The 24,953-nt window shown below is 35.7% G+C and overlaps 2 protein-coding genes and 1 long non-coding RNA gene across 6 annotated transcripts; 2 read left to right on the top strand and 1 right to left on the bottom strand.

The window, feature by feature from the left end:
• The first annotated feature begins 116 nt into the window (after window positions 1-116).
• On the top strand, window positions 117-14,636 carry LOC135690414 (polypeptide N-acetylgalactosaminyltransferase 2). 2 transcript variants are annotated; one of them, XM_065207977.2, is made up of 16 exons: window positions 117-772; window positions 2,142-2,259; window positions 3,824-3,996; window positions 4,704-4,802; window positions 5,936-6,003; window positions 6,393-6,458; window positions 6,698-6,819; window positions 7,607-7,694; window positions 8,384-8,471; window positions 8,560-8,663; window positions 9,596-9,722; window positions 10,057-10,149; window positions 10,965-11,048; window positions 11,357-11,495; window positions 11,949-12,065; window positions 12,442-14,625. In XM_065207977.2, exons 2-16 carry the CDS (start codon window positions 2,164-2,166, stop codon window positions 12,604-12,606), a joined length of 1,629 nt encoding a protein of 542 aa, XP_065064049.2. In that variant the 5' UTR covers window positions 117-772; window positions 2,142-2,163; the 3' UTR covers window positions 12,607-14,625. The 2 variants fall into 2 exon arrangements, with proteins under 2 accessions (XP_065064049.2, XP_088967038.1); XM_089110912.1 differs by lacking the exon at window positions 2,142-2,259 and having other exon boundaries at window positions 12,442-14,636.
• LOC135690545 (uncharacterized) lies at window positions 11,376-16,365 on the bottom strand. The gene is made up of 3 exons (XR_010516654.2): window positions 15,862-16,365; window positions 14,258-14,296; window positions 11,376-11,478 (listed from the first exon to the last, which is right to left on the bottom strand). It is a non-coding gene; the product is annotated as an uncharacterized LOC135690545 (long non-coding RNA).
• Window positions 14,888-24,861, top strand: LOC135690459 (multiple PDZ domain protein). Of its 3 annotated transcripts, none has more exons than XM_065208030.2 (11): window positions 14,888-15,536; window positions 17,684-17,778; window positions 18,347-18,430; window positions 19,355-19,481; window positions 20,253-20,328; window positions 20,577-20,607; window positions 21,430-21,546; window positions 22,159-22,273; window positions 22,665-22,853; window positions 24,013-24,189; window positions 24,654-24,861. In XM_065208030.2, exons 1-11 carry the CDS (start codon window positions 15,443-15,445, stop codon window positions 24,668-24,670), a joined length of 1,122 nt encoding a protein of 373 aa, XP_065064102.2. In that variant the 5' UTR covers window positions 14,888-15,442; the 3' UTR covers window positions 24,671-24,861. The 3 variants fall into 3 exon arrangements, with proteins under 3 accessions (XP_065064102.2, XP_065064096.2, XP_065064107.2); XM_065208024.2 differs by lacking the exon at window positions 14,888-15,536 and adding an exon at window positions 16,350-17,114; XM_065208035.2 differs by lacking the exons at window positions 14,888-15,536; window positions 22,665-22,853 and adding an exon at window positions 16,350-17,114.
• Window positions 24,862-24,953: the final 92 nt, after the last annotated feature.

Genomic DNA, 24,953 nt, shown 5'->3' with positions numbered 1-24,953 from the left:
TGTTCTCTACCTTCCTGCTATTTTAAACTTGCATCAACTCAAAAAAGTTTCATCTGTCTAGCATCGATGATAAACTGCAACAAGCAAATAAAGCTTGAGGCTAAATGAGCCTAATCTCAAATAATCCTTTTTATAGAATCGTGTTGAAAAAAGTTCCAAATGATTATCAGGTTTAAATGTACAACTTCAGTGATGGTGGTTGTTAAGTTGCAAATGGAATGACAATTAACTTGGTTTGGAGAAAAGTCGTTAACCATATTGTGGCATTTCTTGTTAGCAAATAGAGGACTGCGACATTTTGATGTGGTTTTGCAGCCCAAAGTTCGGTTAAAGTAACTATCAAATGATAAACACGATTGGATATGAATAGTGAATATGAAACAGTAATAAGCAGCCGAATGATTTAGTGATGTATTTTGCTGTTGATTTGATGTCAAAAGTATTCCCTTTCTTGGGCTGCCTCGCCCTGTCTGAGGGTAGTTTCTATTGATAAACTGCATAGCAACATGATTTTATGTACTCTGCCATGATAGTAACAATAATGTTCAATGTGAAAATTAATAACTATAACGATTCCCAATCAGATCTTGATCTGAAATAGAATTATCGATTTAAGCAAGTTAATAGCCGTGAAGGTCCCAGACTGCGGTTTCTCCTTCAAAAGAGGTTCTTTTAAAGAAACAACTATAGTAAGTTATTGATCAGATGTGAACATCGGCTGAGTTACAACTTTGCGGAGTTATCAAAGACAAGGAATTTTCTAACTGTACAGGTAAGTTGTCTTTATATGTAAATTTGATATGCCTGCTTCATTTTTTGGACTTTTAGGCGATGCCTTTTATGAACCAAATATCGTGAATTTGAATCCGTTTCTCAACTAAGGACTTGTAGGGCTTGTTAGTGATACCAGGGCTTGCTAGCCTGGGTGCCAGAGTCTTAATATTTAGTCTCAGAAAAATAACGCGAAAATAGTCACAGAAACATTTATTTTAGCAAGAATTCTTTCCCACCGCAACAGTCTACAATAATCTATCCCCGGTTTTTTGAAGCTCTAGTACCGAGGGTAAAGGCCCGCAAATATCCGAGCAGTTTATTTGCAAGCAAAGCCTCCACCCACTTTCTTTTCAAATAACACTGAACGTTGGCTCTCTTTCATTTTTGAAAGAATCTCTTGACTTGTATAGGATTTATTTTTCACTTGTATAGAATTTCTTTTAAGAGAATTTTCTTGTCAAGTTTCACGATAGATTTGCATTCTCTAGACTGTAAATTGCGAGGGGCAAATCATTCTAAGAAAATCTCGTACACCTTTTGTGAAAATCCTATAGTTTTATCTGAAAATCTCCAAAAATCCTTTTGTTTTTAGGAAAAATCTCGTACGCTATTTGCAAGAGTGAAACCCCTCTCGGTAAATTGGCTGTTTATTAGACGCCTTCGCAGTCTTAACGTTTAAAATGGCATGTAAAAGTTTATTATTAGAAATTAAAGCCTTCTGCCTTGTCCTTCATGGGAGAACCGAAGAATGCAAAAGGGAAAACAATAAAGTTCAAAGTTGCCGATGCTCTACGCTCAGTTTTTTTTATTGTTGTTATTTTATGTTGAACTGGAGTTGATGTATTAATATGGTTGTTTATCTGGCTAATGAGTATTTTCGTGTAAGCACACACGCTAAGGCATTAAGAAATTTTGGAACTTTGGTAAATGTATTATCTAGCTTAGAAAAAAGAGGTTTTTTCTTCTTAAAAATCTTTTCACTTAGAAATAGTCGTTCAATTTTTAGTAAAACTTCTTGATCCTAAAAATCATTATTCAAAAGGATCCTAGACACTTTCTCAGAAAATTAGTACCGCCATCCGGAAACCAAACATGTATATATTTTCTTATACAAACACAGTTAGTTTGAGCTACACAGTAGATAACACCCCCTAGCCTTCCTCATGCTGTGCAGGAGCATTGTCAAATTTTGGCGGCAAATAATTTTTCAGAGGCCTGGAACTATCAAAAAACCTGGGAATTTTCAAGCAGGAAGTAAACATAAGATGGCACCCAGACTTCCTTTGTTTGTTTCCGTTGTTAATGATAATGGTTGAAACCGAATAAACGGGTTTTTTAAAGGCTGTTAGTCTTTTGTTTTTATACAGAATGGCAGCTTTCACTTGAATCATGAGATGTGCCAGTAGGAGACGGATTATCGCCTGCCTTGCTGTCATCCTCTTTATTCTAACAATTGCTGCATTGTTTTCAAGAAATTTTAAGCTGGTAAGACATAACACCATTCAACATATAATAGCATTTTGTCACCGCTTTCATATGAAAGCTTATTGTCACCGCTTTCATACTAGAAGTACTTTTTGCCTCGTTACAACGAGAAGGTATATACGTACGGACTCGTGGGCCATAAGAACTGCAACAGGAAATTTAAACCGATATATTATGCTCTGCTTTCTAGCATACTCAATTATCAATCAATAGGAAATATTACAAAAGGTTTGTGCAGACAACACTGATATTTTTAGCCGAAAATTATCCCATAGCCATAGATAATGTTTGAATCAGGGAAGGACAGAAAGATAGATGTGGTCCTAAATCCATATAGCCATTGGGGACAGGAGACTTAGGGGCTGGAGCGCTGCCCCCTCCCCAAATCAGGCAAAATTTATCGCATTTCAGGCTCTGTTCGGGCAATTCTATCTCAATGAAGCAGTAATTTTCGGGCAAGATCCATACTACCCTCCCCCCCCCCCTTAGTTTCTGCTACACCTGTGTCTAAAACTGACTGTTGTTCAATAAAAATTCTACCACTCATGCCACTCATCAAAATATATTCTAAAGGACATATCTTCTATGTTCAGTTCAGTTTCTTCACAGTAAATTCAGCTGATAGATTATCTTAAATTGTGCCAGTTTGCAGACTATGGCTGCTTTTGACAAGATCTTGTGTGTTCAGTGCCCTGACACAAGAAAGAGAGGCTTATGCATATAAATCAAAAATTTCAATTCTTTGGGAAGAAGAACCACTTTGCAAACTGAGTTATACTGGACTTCTGCTGAACGCATAGAAGAATGTATTTTCTTCTCATCTCTATCCATTTTCAAAGCCATACTGCCAAGAACCTAACACAAATGAGTGACATCAAGAATTGATTCATTTTGAGAAATGAATCATTGGGCACAGCAAAGAATTATTAGAACAACAAGATTCAAACAATGAAAGGCTTCAGGACAAAAGCTTAGCAGTTCTTTAGCCTGCAACCAGACTTATAAGATAATTCTTGGACTAGACATTGCAAGACTTGCACAAGGCTGTTGAAAGCTAAGGTATCATATTTGCTGACCATTGCTGCAATCGCCTAATAGTACTAAGGCCTGATTTAATTTTGTTATAATATGTTACAAAGTTCACAGATTTTACCAGGGACATGGTATGATAATACTTGCAGTTGCAAGGGATGATTAAGAAGATGGCTAGTCCAGTGGCAGATTTAAGGGGGGGGGGAGCAACTATGGGCAGTTGCCCCTCCCTCAACTAGTTTTTTTTTGAAATTGTGTGCCCCTTTTGAAGAATGAGAATCAGATGAAAAAGATTCTTGGACTGATAGGTTAATTTGCTTCAAGGATTACCTCAAAGTTATATTGTTTATTCTCTGAAAAGGTATCTGAAATTATTGTGAACAGCATACTCTCATCATCAATTTTTCGAAAATTTATCAGTGCCCCCACTACCAACGGCCCCTCCTTCAAATTTGCTCTGGATCTGATTTGATATTGTGCAAGTAAAACTGTTTTTAGTGCAAGCTGAATGTGAAAGTATTTTTCCTTACAGCCACACAATCATGCTGATCATGTGATTGATTACTCAAAATTTGATAGCAAAAATTATCTAGAGGGATCAGAGAAGGCAGATATTTCAAATCCATATGACAGATATGCATTTAATCAACTAGAGAGTGACATGATTCCCCCTGATAGACCAGTGCAAGATACAAGAAATAAACTGTGAGTAAATTTTTGGTATGGGGTTTTTATGTTTTCTGTTATGATGTAAATCTTGGTCATCTGTAAGGAAAAACTGAATATAGAGAAATTCAGCTTTTATAATTGCCAGCTCTTGATATCTTAAATTCTATAAATCCATTGTTGTGTCTTTGTCATTACTACCTCATGTTCTCTTTGTTCCTTTCTCTTTCTATACTCCATAATGCTGGAGACTTTACAATTGTGATATCTGATGCACATAATAGAGATATCTTGCTACCTGAGACAAGCTGGTAGACCATACCAGGACTCATGTCCCTCCCCCAAAAAATACAAAAATATTACTTTCATGCTATTGATGTTGATGCTATTGTTACCAAAGATGGCGCCCCAATAGGTCTTTCTTTCCTACCGTATTGAACCATACAGTGAAACAAACTCTTTGAGAAAAGATTGTAGCAGGGGTCTCATTAGAAGCTGACAAACATCAAAAGTCTGCTGCTTACTCACCAAACCTCTGCCGCATACTTTCACCCTCACTTAAGTAAGACTACACAAACTTTAATAAACTTATAGATGCCTACTTTAAAATGTGAGGCTTCAACTTAAAAAATTAATAAAATCACTGTTGTAGAATTTAATTAAGAGTTATTCTGGTTGCATAAGTAAGATAACTATGTTAGTAACCTTCTAAACTTCTAAACTGAAGTATATTTCTTTTTTTGTAGTTGCAAAGGCAGGACGTTTCAAGAAAATCTCCCACAGTTTAGTGTCATTATTACCTTTCACAATGAAGCTCGTTCGACATTACTTAGGACTGTTGAAAGGTAGGAATAAAACAATTTTTAGAACAAGATTTGTAAACAGCAATCTTATTTGTCTACATAAATTCGCAGAAAAAATCAACAAAATAATTTAAGACCAGTAAATTTTAGACAAAAATTTTCAATTTAAAACGAATAATTTTCAGCTTTATGATATACAAGGAAAGGTGATTTTTTGACAACTTTCTTGGCCGAATCAATTTTTGTCATTAATTTTTTGTCATTGCGTGTGAATAAGTAAATAGTTCAACTGCTCAAAGTCAATAAATGTGTCTCTCTAAACTTAAATATCACGGTTCAGAAATATGTCCCTTTATCAGAGCAAATTGCTCCAGTAATACCATTCCTGCCAAGCCTCTTCAACAGGACATCGGCTAGAACAAGTTGACGAAAATGAAAAGGACGAGACTTTGGTTATGAACACAACAGTGCACGTACTGTTTTGACTCTTAAGACTAATCAAGGAAATATAAATATTAGTACGGACAAAACATTTTCGCCTAGTGAGCACTTTTTTGCCACCTTAGTTGTCTCAAGAGAGTCTTGAAGCGTTGAATTAGGAACCGGGGTTTACTTATTTTGGTACTTGGAATTGGGTGGGGCGACTGGGACTAGGAAATCATTCTGAGGCAGGAATGACCACTGCGTTGAGTGTTTGAACTTTTGGGATCAAACTAGGAAAAAGGTTCAAATAACGTCTATTTGGAGCGGGATTTTTTAAAATCTCTTCTCAGGAATCTCTCTAAAGTTATTTATACCCTCTAAACTTTGCCTAAGATTCAAACCAATTGAACTTTGTTCTTCCCCCACCTAACATATATCAAGGATATCATTGAAGAATTACCATTCCTAGAGACAAAAAGAATACGTAACAGTAACAGGAAATACTTCAATCAAGTCGAGAATCCAGTGCTATTTGTTACCTTAGATCGTAGCGAATTGCGAACAGGAGTGAAATTTTAAAGGGGTAAAAACTTTTTATTGTAAAAGTTTCTCGTTACCTCTTTAAGATGTTTAACCTTTAAAATCTTGAACTCTTTAATTATAATCTTTAAAATGAGTAGCTATCTAAAACTCGTTTGACTTGAGGCAAAGTTCTGTTTGAGATTATCTCTTTCTTGGTTGTTTTCCCGTAGTGTCTTGAACAGAACTCCCGTTTATCTACTTCAAGAGATCATTCTGGTAGACGACTTCAGTGATAACGGTAGTACTTTTTGTAATCTTGATTTTCATTTTGCGTGTATTTTTAATTAAAAAAAACGATTCTTTTATCCTTGGCATCCAATGCGAGATAAAAAATTTTCATTGCAGTGGTTTGGAGAGAAGGCAGACTGTTGCAGTAACTTTTTTATTTTATTGTCTTTTTGTTATGGCCAAGTATGGGGTCTTTGTTAGTTGACAAATCCACTGATAATGACGTTTAATTGGTAATTATATATATAGTTTTAGTATTAGTACCAGTAGTATTTTATTTGTTCGAATAACAAATTCATTTTTTCAAACAACGCTGAAATTTTTTTTGTATCTATTCAGTTAAACAGACATAGGCCTACCCAGTAGGTAATATTGTTCTAAAAAGGTTTCATTTTTCAGCTGATGATGGTCGTCTTTTGTTGGTTATTCCTAAAATACGACTTCTTAGAAATGAAAAACGAGAAGGTAAATAATTGTTATATAATAGCCCAACCTCTATTCAGATTAATCTGTGACAGAACACTGTTGAGAAGTGTGTAACACTCTTGATATGAGCACACTGCCAGTGTCTTTTTACACCTCTTTGTTGGGTTTTTTCTCAATTTTTGATGCTTTCTCTTTCATATGGTTCTTATTGGACCAGCTTCAAGTGTGATGTATGAATGTTACTATTTCATTTTCTGTAGCTTTTTCTCTTCTTTCAGGGCTAATTCGGTCTCGTGTTCGTGGTGCGGACTTTTCCACAACTTCTGTGCTAGTGTTTTTGGATAGCCACTGTGAAGTTAACATACAATGGATAGAGCCTCTTCTGGAGAGAGTCGTCGAGGTTAATTATCTAGATTTTTTTGGATTGTTGTAAAGCAATTACTGCCAACGACTTGAAACACTAAGATCAATTTTTAGGGTCGAATTCAACCGTATCCCCCTTCTTCTCAATGTTGGTTTTTATCAAAAGAAAAACTTTTAGATTTTTTAATATATGGGTTCTTTGGTGGAATTTACAATAACTCCCCTTCGTTTCCCTATTTGTCTATGGCCTTGTCTTGTCACGCTTTTTCCTGTTTTTATCTTCATCTTTCCTGTTATTCATAATATGGAGTAGACATAAAATTACTGCTGCCAATTTTCGTTTTATTTGAAACGGACCCGCAATGATCAGTTACTAGCTGCTTGAGAGAATGAAGCTTAGCCCAGAGTTTGTTGTTGTTGGTAAATCGAGGAGGGTTTGATTAAAATTGTACTAGTTTGGCCAGCCCTACATAAAAAAATGTCCAACACTCCCAAATTAGACATTCAACCGTGCTAGGACTTGATGGAACAGATGCTATTTTGGTTTTGCGAGCGCTTTAGAAAGCAGATGTAGCATATCATTTTTGGCATTTTTTCAAACCTCTCGCAGTCTACAAAAAACTTCCTTTATTTAAATTTACTTAATTGGACTGCCTTCTAAAGATAACAGGAAGTTGCTTTCTTAAATAAAGTAAACGACTGCACTGCATTAATATCTGCATTTGCGCAAATATCGTTTTCAAATCGTAGCCGTCTTCTTTCTTAACCATTCTTCTTTCTTGAAAATTTTATTTCAGAACAATTACTGTTATTAATTTCGCCAGGACCCTAAATTGATTGCATGTCCTGTCATTGACATCATCAGCATGGATGATTTCAGCTACAAAGAAGCCATGTCATCTATCAAAGGAGGTTTGCTCGCTGTTTCTTTACTCTTTCCGCTAATCAATGTCTTCCCTTTTAAAGCTCACGCGATATTCTCCCGCAGTAGTTTTCCCAATTACGAAGAGTAGTTCTTTTGCGTCTTTTCCTCCAAGCCTATAAGAATTCAGCGTTGTAATTTGTCCAACCTTAAGCTCTTACAAAACGATCGCCTTTGCTTTTCTTACATAAAAATGCAAGGAAGTTTTACGATTTTTATGTTGGAGGTTTACTAGACTCTGCATATGTGAGGTTTTTCAATCCTGTTGAATCCAGCAGAACCCAACAATGACGTCAAAAGCATAAAAAACTGCCAACTTGTGCAGCCTTACACTATTTCTAAAACCGTTTCCTAAGTCTTGTCTGGACCATTTACATCTCTTTAAGAGTAGCTCATAAATGCTATCGCACACTGTTATTTAAGCTCCTGCAACAAGAAACGTTTGGACAAGGGCTTGGTCCCTAATTCGTTAAAATTAGTTCATAAACGCACCCAACCACCGTTATGTTAGCTCCCAAAACATGAAGATGGATTAGTCAGGGCCGTCGTATCTCAAACTTTGCCCTTGCATCTATAAGGGGAATTAAGGGAAATGTTTGGCACAGATGTTTTAGAGACTGTAAAATGTTTTAGATAAAGTATAAGGCGTTGATTTAGGACGTTGATTTATTTTTTCTAGGGTTTGATTGGAGCATGCATTTTAAATGGGACATGATGTCACTGAAGGAGCAGATTCAGCACGAGAAAGCTCCAACGCTTCCTATTAAGTACGCTTTATTCGATACACTGTATTTTTGAAAGATTTAGTCAATGTTAGAATGCTTAGAAGACTGAATATTTTTCATCATTTTTTAGAACACCGGTGATTGCCGGGGGTTTATTCATCATTCAAAAATCGTGGTTTGAAAAGATTGGCAAATATGATACGAAGATGGATATATGGGGTGGTGAAAATTTGGGTAAGGATATTAACTACAGTTCGACTGTTTGATTTGAAACACGTCGTGCAATTTTGATTTATTGCTCAACTTCCTCCATATACTTTGTATTTGTTGTTTAGCTACTCTAACGGCATTGAAATCTGCTTTGACCTGTACAAAGATAACGAATAAGGATTGCCCCGAGGGAAGGGGATACTCCTATTATGGCCTAACAAGGGGTCCAGTCAGGATAAAAAAGGGCCAAAGCTATGATGTTAGAATTTCCCTCAAGTGCTAGTCTTTTTTGACAATAACCCCCAAATGGTAGCATAGGAACCAAAATTGTGTACCTTGGTAGCATCTATTTCTTTGTGTTTGCATAGCTCGCATAGGACGTTCATCTTGATAAAATCTTGTTCATTTTCTATAATAAATTGCAATCTAAACTAAGAGGTAGCAACTACTTAAAATAGCCCCAAGCGGTAGTGCTATTATCCATATTGGACCATGTGGTAGCCATTTGGTAAGACCCTCAAACCGATTGGACCCCCTCCCCCCTGCCAGGCCTTAATTGGAGAACCCTCCCCCTGGGGGGATTGCCTTTAACAAAGTCTAGATCTAGACAGCGGTACTTCAATGCAATACGTGATACTGGGGGTGGCAACATAAAAAACCATCCAGTTCTACACACCAAAACATCTTCAAAGGTGACAGTGTTATCTTTTCCACTGGAATCTCTTACTCTCGCGTGAAGTAGAATGTCTATGGCTACCCTTTCGCTACCCGACAGAATATTTTGAAAATGGCTTGAATAGAGACCTTCTGTATTCCATTGCCTGCTAGTTTATTTTCTCATTTTTTTAAGAAAACCTTTGTCTTTCATGTCTCTATCTTTGAAAAAGCGTATTCATGTTGAAAAGCCTCAAATTGTTTGTCTTTTATAGTTTCAATTTTAGCATTCTCTTTTTCAGAAATATCTTTTCGATCTTGGATGTGTGATGGCAGTTTAGAAATTGTTCCGTGCTCCAGAGTTGGTCACGTGTTCCGCTCACACCATCCATATTCATTTCCAGATGGGAACAGTATTACATACGCAAGGTGAACTCATGCTATTCTGATTTTTCCTTCTATCGAAATATTTCTTTGCTAGAAAATTATATTGCCCTTTTATTTTGCAAAAGTTATTGACGAAGAAGATGTTGCTATACAAAACGAAATTATTGTTACTTTTCGTAACTTAAGGGCATTATTCTATGTTTGTTTGCTGTTAAGTGCTATGGACTCATGTTGAAGATCTACTGAAACCGCGAAATTTAACTTACATGCTGTTTCAATATTTCTAGACGGATTTTCGTCAAAGCAAAAGCTTTTTAATAAACTGTTAATTATCTCAGCTAATGTTTTCGAATTTCCTTCTCCTTTGCTTTGATAGGAACACTCGAAGAATAGCTGAAGTATGGATGGACAGTTACAAGAGGTATTTCTACGCAGCAAGGCCAGGCGTAAGGGGAAGGCCTTATGGAAAGTGAGTCCAGTATATAGATTAAGGGCACTTGAAAAATATACGGTATTGGAGGGCCTTGTCACAGACTTTGTATCTGCGTGAAAATGCAACAAAAATTGCAGCGATGGAAAGGAAATTCTATGCACCGGTCCTTTCTATCATTTGCAACAACGAATTTCCACCTTGAGCAATATCAAACAGGATGCCGCAGACTTCGAGCCAGATTTCAAGTTAAAAAATTACTCCTAAATACAATGGTGGCACCAAGGGGGTATGGGGGAATAACCCCCAAATTTTCCCAAAACAGGGTCCTTTTATTGTTTCTAGAAATTTATTGAAAAGCGTTAGCTAGGGGTTTTGCCTTCCTTGGTACAAAGCATTGCAACGAAGCACGCAAAAAGGGCGTGACCAGTGAGGTGACATTACCCTCCCACTCTGCAGTAGCTGGCGCCGCCTTTGCTAAATATGGTATCTACCTAATTAGTAAATGACCCAAATCTCCAAGACCTCCGATTTTCAAACGTTATCATCAGAATAATTTGCGGTTGTGTGATTGCGTAGTTGCCTGAAGATTTAAGAAAATCGTTTGTCGATCGACCATCAACATACCCAAAAATTTGTCCATTTTCTTATTATTTGCCCTGCTGTTTTTGCTTTGCTTTGCAGTTCAAACCTGACACAGCCTTGCAAATGAGGGCATTAATTCCCACCCGTATTCTGCTTATATTTTGAAAGGAAATTTTAGCATTAGTCTCATTTCTTTTAAAAGAGTACTGCTTATTGACAGGCGGTTTTTAAATGGGAAGGACCGTAAGTTTTGTTTTCTAAAATTTTAGTGTTGAAGAAAGGAGAGAGCTACGTAGAAAGCTGAAATGTAAAAACTTCAAATGGTATTTGGATAATGTATACCCAGAGCTGAGGTAGGAGTTGAATACATACTCTCATTTTCCCGCGTCTATTGGCTTGTAGATAATTTTCCCATTTATTATGACATTGTCGATAAACAGTCTGACTGGCTTCAATCATTCTGCCTCCTTGTAGGCGAAACCTCTAAACGAACTCTGAATTTATGGAGAAGCCTTGCCTTATGAATTTGTCAATACTTTCAGTCATTAGGCATTGTTCCCAAGATCCTGTCAAAACCTTTTAGTGACTGAAATATTTTTAACGACAATATTTTTAATGTAGTTTTTTTTTCTGCATTTTGTTTACATTTCTTTTTCGGCAGGATCCCTGATCCAGATGACGTCGCCTTTGGGGAGCTTCGTAGGTTAACATCGATGCACTGTCTAGGTACGAGTAGTGCCTCTGTCTCAAATCTAGGAGGACCCATGCTGTTGACATGCCATTCTAGAAGAGGAGATCAGGTGGGTTACATATCTGTTGTAAGAGTCTTTTTCTAGTTTTAATTGTTACTGAAAGACAACCAAGATTTAATGAACTACAAGGAAAACTGTCACTGGCTAGCCTATCTTTGTTACACAATTCATACGAGTTACAGAATTTGCCAAGCAAATATTTATACTGGAATCAGATTTTAAGAAAAATTCTTTATTTGAAACCATGTTTCAGGACTTTCTTCTCAAAAATAACAAGAGCTTATACATCATGAAGAACCTTTAGGAAACCTGGCTGTAGAGCAACGTTTTTTTGTTTATATTCAAATCGCAGCAAATGTCTCATTTACTGTCATCTTTATTTGCTTTTTATTAAGCTTACATAAAAATACCTTACATTTTTGCCTTACTTAATAAGATCATAAACAGTATTGAAATAAAAAAGTTTTTCTGTGCAAAGCCTTATTTTCTGTCACATTGAAGGAATGGATAATGAAAAGAAATGGTCAAATCAAATCAAGTGTTGGTTTGTGCCTATCAACAAGATCAGATAATAAAACTGTCATTCTTGTCAACTGTAGCATCAGTGATCAATCGCAGGTATCACTTGAAATTATTTTATGCAAATGTTTGTTTGTTTTCCTACTTACAATAATGTGAATCTTCTTTGGTATATATATGTAGGCTCTCACAAGCAAGTCTCACAAAATCATATTAGTTGCAGAGACCTTTCTCCAAAAATAATAAAGCCCAAAATTAGACGGTTCTTTCTTGTTGCATTTTATTCTGATTTGAAAAATAACGATTTTCTGTCATTTTCCATCACAATCGAATTATGTCAATGCCAGACTATTGTTTGGTGCATGAAATTAATACCCTGAAAACATAAGATTTTGCCAAGAATTGTTGAATGTAATATCCCAAAAAGTATATGGTTCTGCAATTCAGGAGCGTGACCACATTTACGTTATTTTAGCGATGGGAAACCATGGTTCGTGATCGAATAAGACATTTCCAGTCAGGTCTTTGCATGACTGCGACGAAAGTCAAGGAAAACACAGAAGGTGTGATGCTGATGGTATGCCAAGAACATTTCAGAGTTCAAATGTGGCGCTTCAGCACGTACTTTCTCCCAGGATGATATTTGAACCATTGCTTTAGTTTCAAAGAGTAGATTATTTTTTCATTTTTAGGGCTTTTCACAATCGAATTCATTAAACTTTGGATATTTGGATATATAATAAATAGGTGATATTAGGTTACATTTTATTTTCAATAGTAGTCTCAATGAGACAGTAAGCTTGTAATGGCTAACATGATTGCTGCTGGGATTGACTGGAATTTTACAATCAAAGGATCTATTAAGAATAACTATGCTGGTTAGGAGGGCGATATCTTTGATTCACTAGGTCTCTCGGGGGTGGGGGATTGGGTAATTTGAACCAAAAAATGCCGAGGACATGTCGCCAAAAATATAGCAAAATCACCCAAAAATATAGCAAAAACACCCAAAAAGAAAGCAAAATCACTCAGAAATTGTAGAAAAAATACCCCGTTTTAAGGTTTACGAAGTCATTTGTTAGTAGCACGGAAGAGACTGAAACACTTCCAGCCCACCCATATGGGCGGCATGAGCCCTTTCAGCTACACATAAGAGTTATCCCATCCGGGTAGGTCATATGGATTATTGTTCATATTTCCCATCTATGTAGCCATAATTTGTCACAAACAGTAGAAATCTAAAAATTTCCATTTTCTTAAAAGCACTTGATAAAAAACTTCCCTAAAATACTATTCACGTAGGAATTTTCCAATTTTTTCATCACAACTATGGTTTTTATCTTACATAAACTGAAGATAGGTTTTTATAATTAAATAGTTTATTTTAATTGCTGATTGTTTATAATTTTTATAAAACTTTTTGATAGAGTAAACAGCTTGAAGTTTCAATTAAAATTGTTCATATTGAATGATAGTTTACAAAATTTATAGATGATATGTTTTTATTAATTAGATTGTTTTATGAATTGGTTGCTCCAATTGAAACGATTTGTTTTTAGTTTCTGAAAAGGTGCTGAATCGACTTCATACCCTATTTGAAGAGAAATTAGCTAAACAAGCCTTTGATCATATAAGGAACATGACAATCCCCTATTGTCTAAAACAACGAAAAATCACTAGGTTTAGAGGTGCAATTGCCCCCCCCCCCGTTGGTATGTTAAAGAAGACCCTGATCGAGTTTCTGGTTTCCCCAGAATTGTCAGACAGAAAGGTTGTAGCCATAGACCTTCCGTCAAGTGAGGCATTAGCGAAACAGAGGCTCGTGGAGTAAATCTATTGTAGCCATAAAGTTGATAAGGCTCATTAACTGGCCAAAATGTTTTTGTTTACGCGGATTGGCATATATTTTTTGCCTGCCTATTATAGGTTTACGTTATTATACATTTAAAGGCAACATGTTTCTTCATAAACGCCGCTGCGTTTATTAAAGCTAGAAGGTTTATTGCAGGTTAGGTAGCGTTAAGAGAAAGAAGCGTTTATTTCAGGGCTGCTGTTCTGGATGTTATTGGATTGTAACGGGTACCTAGGAGAACACAGATTCATAGAGCAACAAGTTTTTACACATTAAAAAATATCCAAATAAATTGTCCCTAAATTTTTAGGATAGGGCACAGAGTTTATTCTAAGAAAATTTACAACACCACAGATTCAAGTACTGGTAATGTTTCTGTAAAGTGTTATGATTTACTGAAAAAATGAACCGAAACAACGATAGAACAAGAACCACTGACCTCAAAAAACAATTCTTTCGTTTGTCTTCATTGTTGGAACTGGTGACAGAAAATATTTACGGGGTATAGAGGTTGATGTGGTTTTATCTGATTAGGATGCAAACGAAGAAATAAACAACCAAGATCAAAACCTAAGGTGTTTTCAGGTTAAGGGCTGACTGACTATTTACTATAATTCTTCTTTAATGTTAAGCTTTTGTTTTGGTTTGCTGCATGAATTTGCCTTTTTTTATTTCTCCAAACGATTTCTACATGCTCGAAAAATTATTCAAGATGGTTGATTTTTATAGTACAACAAAATTGAAATCACAACAGCACAAAGCAGATTTACAATTTCACAAAACAGCAGCAAAACCACGTTATAATAACCCCTGATAGAGCATTAATTCTCGTGCCCTGGGTTCCAGGGTGTCGAGTAGAGGCCCTTGGAGAAGGAGCATTGCGTATCTTTCCTCCTCCGCACTCTCCACCCTCTGGAACCCATGGTATAATTCTCCCTAAATATTAATTTACCCTCAAAATTTTCACTAGGTTGTCAAGGATATATCACTTCGCGTTCTTCTTCGACATCATTATCGAGGAAGCAAAAATTGAACGCCCCATTTTACTTGGAGATATGGAACATGTGGCACTACACCTAGGGCTTATGTGCTCGAAATGTTCAAACGTGATTGGTCAAGTGCAACGTGGTATTAATTGTTGCCGCAATACAGTCCAGGGGGGTTGTAAATATATAATGTTTTTTTGGCCAAGCCACTTTTTCAAAACTGTTTTTGGTCGATCAATAATGAAATTTTTCAAGCCTTGGGAATGTTAACAAAAATCGAAAACTCTCTCAGAAAGATTTCTTGCATAAAAAATCACACTTTCAGAAGCGAGAAGCCCCTCGCTTTCAGATAATCTGAGCCTTACATCTTGCTTATTAAGCCATCTCATAAAGCACATAGCAACTGTAAACAGAGACACACTATTACTCTCCAATAGCTTTAGATTTTCTCATCTTTTGCAAATAGACTTCCGAACCTGAATCGTTGCGATCTCAGGACTATTCACAGGGGCACCAAGGGACAGGTACGGTATCCGAAGATCTGCAGCATAAACGAATACCAAGGAAAGACGTGTGGCGAGAAAGTGTGACTTCACTACAAAGACTCACAGATACTCTGGCAACAGATATCTTCCAATATGATAAAGTCGTATGAAGGTTTCAGCACGTTTAAACCAAACGCCAATCAAACAAAGGAGAAAAACAGACCAGACACGACGTACGAACGAACAGGTACCTTTGTAAACAGCAACTAAATTGTCTGTGATATGTTAAAAATACTAGGCCAATATGGGGTCGAGAATTATCTTAGTATAGTTCGTTATCAGCTGCAAGAGGGTTCCACTTAGTAGTAAGAACTTAAGATACACGAGAGTTTTGCAAAAGCTGCGAAAAAGCTGTTTATGCACATCATTTGATTACATAAATATACTAAAATGCGTGCGGTACAATATGATGAATTTAAATAACGATCAATGTAAGTGAATTGTACCAGGAAAATTTATTTAAAATAATTAACGACGTTTTTAAATAAATTTTCCTGGTACAATTTACTTACATTGATCGTTATCATTTGATTACGTTTGATATGCCAAATCCAGTGAACGCGGAAGTGCGAGTGGACATCTGCGTTTTACAAACTCCGGAAATGTGCTGCAAAAAACTTGTTGTTGTGGATGATACTTCCCATTGCAAGGTGCAGCACTAAAGCAAATGACCTTTGAAAAAGTCTCGCCCTTGTAGAAGGCTTCCATTGTTACTGCAGGAAAATTTTTGCCTCTGCAAAATCTTTTAGCATGAATTAACGCTGGTGTGTTAACAGGAATTTTTATAAACAAATTTTATAAGAATATTGAGGATGAAATGTTTTTGAAATTTATACCAACAGGTCAGAGTCAGCACGAGTTTTTAAGAATTTGAGGCTCAGCAAATGGATTGTTTATAAAAAAAGGGTGCAATTTTTACTCCGACGAAAGGGGGCGCGGGTCCAAGGCCTCCGTTTCTTTGCAAATTAAGAGCCTTTTTCAAAGTATTTTTTTATGAGTGTAACATCTTCCCTTGACACCCCCCCCCCCCCTCCTCCTACTGAGGCTGAGCTACTGTTAATGTGATTTTGCTCATTTTGTTGGCAAACGAGGCTTGAAATAAAAAAGGTGCACCTACCACTTACCTGTTTAAACTAACACTGGTCTAAAAAGCCTTCTCGATGTCTTATTTTTAGTGTTTTAAGCTATTTAAGAAGAGTACTTTTGATAAATGTTTTATTTTGAGAAAATTTTGATGTTTATGTGAGGGGATAGAACTTTAAGCTCTATTCAGTTAATTATACACAAGATAAAAAATTGCTGATTCAGCATGACGAGATTTATTGGAAATAGAGTCCAGTAATTTTTGTGAGGGTTGGACTTGTTGAAAATGACAAGGGCTTTAAACAAAAGAAATTAAACTTCTGTTTATGAAAGTTGGTTTTATTCCAAGGAAGAAAAAGCAATTTGACGATACTGCAGGATTTTCTGGTTAATATCATAAGACATCGTGTTTTGTCATATTGACTGTCTTAGCGTATCTCAATATCAATTGGGCAGGTACTGCCAAGGTGTTTTCAACATCTTAACTTAGTTTTGAGGCAACCAATTGGCCTACCTTGGCGAAAACTGGCGAGAATAGGATTTCTAGAGATCTGTGCGATCTAAAAAATGGATCGAACGAACAGTTTGCCATATGCGCAGAATTCTAAAGGGGCTCCACCGAAGCGGAAGTCGGATGGTTTTTTCAAGCAAATAGTTGACTCGAGTACTGATGTTGAAGGAGGTACGATTAAAAAAGTTTGATCATAAAATTAGGAAACATTACCTTTCAGCTAGCAAATCTTTCTGCAAGTTGAAATTTTTAATCTTGATATCACAATCCCATTTGACATACTGGTATTGGGAGGCCTACTTTTGCTACATGATATGACTTTGTTTCGATTTAATGCACCAGTAACAAGTATTGAAAGTATGGCACTTGCCCACAAAGAATTTAAGAAAACGTTAAGTATTCACTTAAAACAACAAGGGAAAAACTTGAAGTGACCCGGATCTAGGCAAAAACGGCCTTACTTTCCATTAGGGACTGTTCTCAAATTTCCCTCGGCCAAGGAAAGCTACGGAGGGCCTACTTATTTTTCATTCCCAACAGGTGCCAATTTTCAGCGAAAGGGGGAACCTTTTTGCGAGATTTTGGACAGGACCGTTTTGCTGGACCGCCAACGTTGACAAGAAATATTGCCGACTTCAAGAAAGGTTATGAAGACCAGTGTACCTGTGAACCGATTTTTCTCTCCTCATAAATTGTACGTTGTTTCAAGTTTAATCTAAATAGAAAATTCGCTCTTGCAGTTGAAATTGAAGATTTCATCGAAGCTACGATCACTTTGAGAAAAGAAAAGACTGGTCTGGGCGTATGCATTGTTGGTGGCAGTGATACACATTTTGTGAGTGGTTATTTTTTTGTTTTATAAAAACAAATGCTCTCATCAAGTTTTGTATGGTTCAGTCGATAAAAGGAACTTTCTGCTGGCAGTTGACTGCAATAATCACCAATATTTGAAATACATGTCAAATTTTTATGTATGGAAATGGAAACGGAAAAGTTTGTGGCCTATGCCTAAATACTTTTTAAAGATTCCTTCTGTGAGTCACACAAATGAAGAGGAAAGGCTGAAATGTCCCCCCCCCCCCCCCCCAATAATACTCGCCTTTCAACAGTACTGATCAGTGCCCGATTACGCCCAAATTGGGCCTGATGTAAGGGCCTTTTAATTGGATATTGGGCCTATTTCGCTTCAGGAAACTCTCCGTTGTTTTCATCTGGGCCTTTTTCAGGAATAGGTCTAGTGCTGCATTGAAGCATCAAAACCACCCACCTTAACCCGGCCCTGGTACTTATAAGGTATTAAAATGTTCACTTTATTTTACCAAATTTTCAATGTTACAAACGTTTCAGATCTCAGCGATAATGTCTCAGATGACTTCGTGCAGACTTTGCTCTTTGCGTTTCAGGACAGGATACTTATATCAGGAATAAGCCCCATTGGAGCTGCTGGGAAAGATGGGAGGCTAAAGTGCGGAGATGAAATTTTGTCGGTAGGTCAGAAACGGCGGAAACTTCTCCGAAGAACCTTTTTACTTTTGTAACTAACAGAGAACTTTAATGCTTGTTTATAAATATACGCTTTATAATGGTTCAAGTCAGACAGAAGTGCGCTCGATGTTGTGGTCAAATAGGTGGGAGTCAGAATCTAGAAAAAATTATTTGAAATCCACGTTTCACAAAATGTTGTTTTTTTCAAATTTAGGATAAAAACATTTTGAATTTAGTTTCACTTTAAACTGCTTGCTAAATACCTTTTACCACCTCTAAGGCGAATGGAAAAAGAGAGCAGTATTATTTTCACTGCCTTTTCTATATACATGCAGAGACTGCTGCAAAAACTATATACAAAGTGATAATCTTACCCAAAAAACAGAAATATATTCGGTCTTTGACTTTCAGTTTATTAAGGACTTCCCAAGATGTCATTGCAGCAAAGAGGGACAGGGGACAAATTGTCCAAGGGACATAGCCCTAGTAGGGTCTCCAAAAAGTTTGGCAATTTTTTATACATGTCTACCCTATTCAAAACTGAGACTGACAATAGCTCAATTTCAAATCTTAAAACGAACATTTAGCAGCTCTTTAAGGCAAATGGCAAGTGCATGACAAGGAAGTTAAAAGGGAAGAAGAAAACGATTGATGAGCAAATCAAACACCAATATCTTTGTAAAACGAAAATGGGGTAATCAACACACATGGAAGTTCCTTGATCCTTATCCAACACCTGGGGCAACCAGATAATACATCACAGACTCAGCTTCCAGATTTGGCTCTTTCACGGATCTGAACGCAAATTATTTCGACGCGGCCTTTTTGTTATCTTACAAAGTTTGCACAGACATATCAGGCGATTTTCCATCGACATCACATGTAATGTTAACTGATTTTCATACTTTTATCCTTTTTCATTTCAGGTTAATGACAATGATCTGCAAGGTGCCAGTCATGACAAGGCTGTGCAGCTGTTGCGAATGGCAAAGAACCCAGTTCGGCTTACAATATACCGGGAAAACATCGAAAGCTTGTTTACATCTTGTCAAGGTAAATGGCTGAAAAAAATGGCTCCTAATTTTCTGACGATTTATGCAGAAGTGAATTATCACGTTTCGTAATAAGGTATACCCAGAGCCCAGAAAACATGGTGGTCACACGTCCAATGAAGGCAAAGAAGACTAGCTTCAAGAAAAGAAACTGAAGTTCCACACCCCTACCCCGCCTTTTTCATTGCTTTTCACTGCAAGGGAAGTGCTCAGAACAAATAGGCCCTGGACAGTTTTCTGGGCTTTGGGTAGAGACAGTTTTCTGGACTTTTGGTAGAGGCAGTTTTCTAGACTTTTGGTAGGGACAGTTTTCTGGACTTTGGGTAGGGACAGTTTTCTGGACTTTGGGTAGACTATAGTGCACGAAGACTGTAGTTTTAAAAACTTTCAGATTTTTAATGAATAATTAAATTTCATAATCTTGTTTCATATTCTAAATGCCTTTAACTGTACGACTTTGGGAGCTTTTTAGAAATATTGATTAAACACTTTCTATAAGGTGTAGTCTTTCTTTTATATCCAGTTGATGCGCATCGGCTTCTATAGTCAGTTGATTAATCTAATTGATTCGTCTAATTGATTGAAAATGTTCAAATTGTAGCAAGAGATAAAAATGCAGAGCTTCCTTACAACAATCCGTATGAAAAGATGCATCGAGCATGATATGCGTTTTTCTTCGATATCACTTTGAAAAATCAAATAGCTGTACCTTTTTTAAGTAAATATTAACAGCTAGTTAAATTTTTAATAATTTCTTATGTGTTTCTTTTAGATCCTGAAAAAGAGTTTCAAGTTGTATTGAAAAAAGGAATTAATGACAATTTAGGAATTGGAATTTACGCCAGAAAGTAAGCTCTAAGATATTTGTGTCTATGTTAACAAAATGCAAAGGACTTTTATTTCAGAACTGTCCAGTTCTAGACGCTAAAGCATTTTCAGCTATGTCCATAGAGCACTGAACATTTTATAGTGAAGAGCTTCAATAGCATTCTTTATGTATAAGTTATCTCCACAACGTTATATCTTGTTTCATTATTTTACTTCGACTAAATTGTTGTTATTTCTGAAATATTGATTTTTGTTTCGTTTGTTGCAGGGATGGGAATGGAGTCTTTGTGACATACATAGTAAGTAGTTTTTGGTCTTCTATTCTTTCTAGTATTTTTCTAGAATAGTTTCATCAATAACATTCCATCCTACTACGAACCAGAAAAGAGGTAATAGCTATATGACGATATATGACGAGGTAATAGCTTTATTACTTCAATATTGTGAATATTTTAATACATCTTATGCTGTATACCATACAACGAGTCTATTTCTCTGAAATTAGCTTCGTATCTTCTTTCATTAAATTTTATTGCGTAAATATTTACTTTACTTTATTGAATTCCAAAATTTTTATTAGAATTTATTCCAGTTTAATGTTAACATGATGGTGAATTGTTTTTATTATGCTTAAACTTTCATAGATTTTTATTCATCAATGTCTTCTAGGGTAAATATTTATTATTACCGTAAAATGATTTCTGATGCTTGAGATCAACTCACATTTGGCATCTTGGAGAATATATTTATACTTTTAGGATGGGAACCACAAATTTTCATGGAACAAAATGTTTGTCCGTTAGTTAGGCTTTGATAAAATATAATAATAAAGGTGCTTACAACATGTATGAAATTCATTCATGAATTTCTAATCTCTTCTATGTTGCTAGCTATTGTGGACAAGGGGGAATATCCAGGTTCCAAGTGGATGGGCCATCCTTTCTTTGCTGACAAGTCTGAAAATTTGCTGACGTAGCATCCCTACATGGCAAAACACTCCTCATATCTGCAATGAATTTTCTCCAAGAGGGTTTCACATCCCACGCCCTGCTATAGCGACAGCTCTGCTCCAACTTTTCATATCTTATCTTTTAATTTATTGTTTATAATATCTTTTTCAGGCACCTGGAAGTATCGCTGAGGCCTGTGGACTTTTTGAGCAGGGAGATCGAATATTACAGTGCAACGGTAAAGACATGAGAGCTGTCAATCAAATGGATGCGTTAAATATTCTGAAGGTCTTTTAAGCTATTATTTAACTTTAAAGGAAGATATAACCATCATGCCACATAAGTAAGATATTTTTGTGAAACGACGAAAGAACGAAGCATATGTATTCTGAACCCAGAAATTCTATGATCCGCTGACGGCGCATATATTCAGTAATTGACCGCTGACATTAGGACCAGCATAGTTCAATGTGACGCATTTCTAATTAGGTTGTAAAGCAGAATATACATGCGAAAGAACTTCAGATATAAAGCAATTTGATTCTTTTAGCATATTGGTGTATCTTGTTATTTCTGTTATGTGCTTCTTCATAGTCAGTCAACTCATCATTTAGCTTTTAATAATGTTTCCAGTATAAATCAAAATTTCATGACTTCTCATCCTTTTTCCATTATATTCTTGTATTTACACTATCTGTTTTGTCAAACGTACAGAGGTATCATTTTTATTATTTCCATTGAATGGATTTTGATTTAAAAGGCTACCGTTTATTGTGCTACTTTTTTCTTTTAATTTCTTCCTAGGTATTTTATACCTTGAGAAAATGAAATGATTCCTTGATGTAGAGATATTGTTATTTCATTGCATTGCAGGCTTTAAAATAATTTTTTTTGTTTAAGAGTACCTTTGGAGACGTCCGGCTACTAATGGGAAGGGGCAAAAGCGTTGAAGAGAAAATTGTGGACTTATTAGAAAGTATTGATGAAGAGAAGAAACAGGATAAAAGCTTTAAAGGTTGAGTATTACATATCAGATGTTTTTGCTTTAGTTTATCTGGTAATGCTATAAATAACAGTGGGACTCTATAGCTTTCACGAGACCTCAGTATTTCTCCCCCGTCTTTGATTTCGAAAAGCATGCACATTGGAAATTTAAGTACTGCACTTTATCTTCAAGGACGGTGGGTTACACATTATTTCATTTGCTCCTCTCCTCGACAAAATTATGACCGTGCAGGCAAAGGATATATCTGAAAAATAGAACAATATTCGTTTCAAACATACTGGAGCAATAGCACTGAATTTCATACCATGTGACAATTTCTCATCAAAGTTTCAAAGAAGATTAGATCAACCTCTTTTTGAGCGATCCCCCTGTATTATTGCGTTAATACTAACTATTGCAGAGTGTCGAATGAGATCACGCAGTGATTGCACCTCAACGAAAGACAACCGAAATGGTGACTCTAAGCGAAGGACAGTTACAATGAACGAGCTTGGCGACACTGGCTGTGGCTCGATGATGGAGCTAATATCCAACCAGGCCCTCGATGCTTCGACTGAATATGATAACATCAACCTTGGTTTTATTGAAGGTTAATTTGTTAAAGGCTTTCTTTATTCAGCTTTTACTGCATGAAACAGCATCCCTATTACCATCAGGGAGCTGCCAACCTTGCCACAGTCAAAATAAAATCTAAAAACTCACCTTAAGAGCTAAAGCAAACTTGAAACACGACTCCCTGGAAGAGCAGCAAATAGGCCCTAGAACAATTTTGAACTTTCTTTTCTTTTTGTAAATATTATACTGTAAATACTGTATTATAACTTTGATTTGTATTTAATTCAGCTGAAGGGATTTTGTGTTTAAATAATTTGATATGATTTGATATGATATGATATGATATGATATGATATGATATGATATGATATGATATGATATGATATGATATGATATGATATGATATGATATGATATGATATGATATGATATGATATGATATGATATGATATGATATGATATGATATGATATGATATGATATGATATGATATGATATGATATGATATGATATGATATGATATGATATGATATGATATGATATGATATGATATGATATGATATGATATGATATGATATGATATGATATGATATGATATGATATGATATGATATGATATGATATGATATGATATGATATGATATGATATGATATGATATGATATGATATGATATGATATGATATGATATGATATGATATGATATGATATGATATGATATGATATGATATGATATGATATGATATGATATGATATGATATGATATGATATGATATGATATGATATGATATGATATGATATTTTGCTTAATGCTTGCGATTGAGCTATTAAGTATGCTTTTTAGATATCCATTCATACTATTTTTTTCCTGGTACAATTTACTTACATTCATCGTTATCACACCATTATATTGTACCGCACGCAATCTAGTATATTTATGGATTCATTCATCTTATTTTCAACGAGACAAGAATCAGAGCCAAATCTAGTATTATCTGTGTCTCAGGGCAGTTTACTATATGGGGCGTGTGCTTTTTAAATACTGACTGCTTTTCAAGGATCTTTTATAGTTAAAATCTCCGTTAGTCTAATTTTTGGAAAATTCAGAAGCTGGAAAAGGAAAAAGTAATATCATATTCCGATGCACGATAAGCTCAAGTAATATCAAATATTAAAAAGAACTGTGATTTCCTTTCAGATGAACCTCATGGTGAGATTATTTCAAAAAACAAAGAGCATCATTCTCCAAACTCTTCAAGTATGTTGAAATCAACATTAAAGAAAGACACACGAAAGGGCCAAAAGCGAACCGACCATGTTTCGTTTGAAATGAAAATGGTCCAACCTACGAGAGCCAGCGTACTAATGTACGGAGGTAAGTGGCTGCAATATGCACATCAATAGAATGCAGTACAATGCAATGCAGCAAAATTCAAATTTTGATAATACATAAATTCACAGATAATCTATGTACCATAGGGCTCAACCTTGTAAACCTTCTCATATTTCTTTTAAAAGTCGTTACAAAGACTACCCATGTTTCGATTTTTTCAAGCTCAAAATTCATTTGAAGAGGCTTTATCAACAATGATATGATATCAGAGGGGCAATATACAAGGTCCATATTCAGGCAAACCTAGGCCATTCTTGGCACAGGGACATCAAATTTCAAAGGCTAATTCTTTTTTAGTTTTTCTATAAGCTTTGTGTTTGTAAAACGTTTAGAATGTAAACAGACTTGCTAAGCTTTGATTTTTTTAGATTAAGTTTTATGCCATTCTCCTTTATTGTTCACTCAAGTTTACTTGTTATTGAAAGATGGCATTTTTTATTTTGTAGATGGAACTGGTGTTTGAGCAGAATAGTGTTACAGACATAGAAGATCTTCATTGTACGAATAACACCTTTTAGAAAGCAATAATTGATTTTTTAGAAAATTTTGAAAATACTATATATTGTTGTTGTAACTGAAAATCATTTTGAATTCTACAAGAATGAGTTGATTAAAGGATTCAAACAGTAAATCAGTTTTGAATGCGCACAGCTTATATATCTGGTACTTATTACGAATCATTTAATGGTAATTCAGCATTTGTGATTACGCACAAAGTCTTCTTTGCATAACAAAAGTTACATTAC

This window comes from Rhopilema esculentum, chromosome 10, assembly GCF_057945365.1.
Source record: "Rhopilema esculentum isolate cy_ngs chromosome 10, ASM5794536v1, whole genome shotgun sequence".
NCBI lineage: Eukaryota > Metazoa > Cnidaria > Scyphozoa > Rhizostomeae > Rhizostomatidae > Rhopilema > Rhopilema esculentum.
This window is presented reverse-complemented; position numbering and strand designations above follow the sequence as displayed.

Excerpts from the sequence above, each read along its gene's own strand:
- LOC135690414 (XM_065207977.2), top strand. The coding sequence starts at position 2,164 with ATGAGATGTGCCAGTAGGAGACGGATTATCGCCTGCCTTGCTGTCATC. Across the intron at positions 8,472-8,559 it reads GCTCCAACGCTTCCTATTAA|AACACCGGTGATTGCCGGGG; the intron begins GTACGCTTTATT and ends ATCATTTTTTAG. Across the intron at positions 8,664-9,595 it reads ATGGGGTGGTGAAAATTTGG|AAATATCTTTTCGATCTTGG; the intron begins GTAAGGATATTA and ends TCTCTTTTTCAG.
- LOC135690459 (XM_065208024.2), top strand. The coding sequence starts at position 17,000 with ATGGATCGAACGAACAGTTTGCCATATGCGCAGAATTCTAAAGGGGCT. Across the intron at positions 18,431-19,354 it reads GCGGAGATGAAATTTTGTCG|GTTAATGACAATGATCTGCA; the intron begins GTAGGTCAGAAA and ends TTTTCATTTCAG. Across the intron at positions 22,274-22,664 it reads ACAGGATAAAAGCTTTAAAG|AGTGTCGAATGAGATCACGC; the intron begins GTTGAGTATTAC and ends TAACTATTGCAG.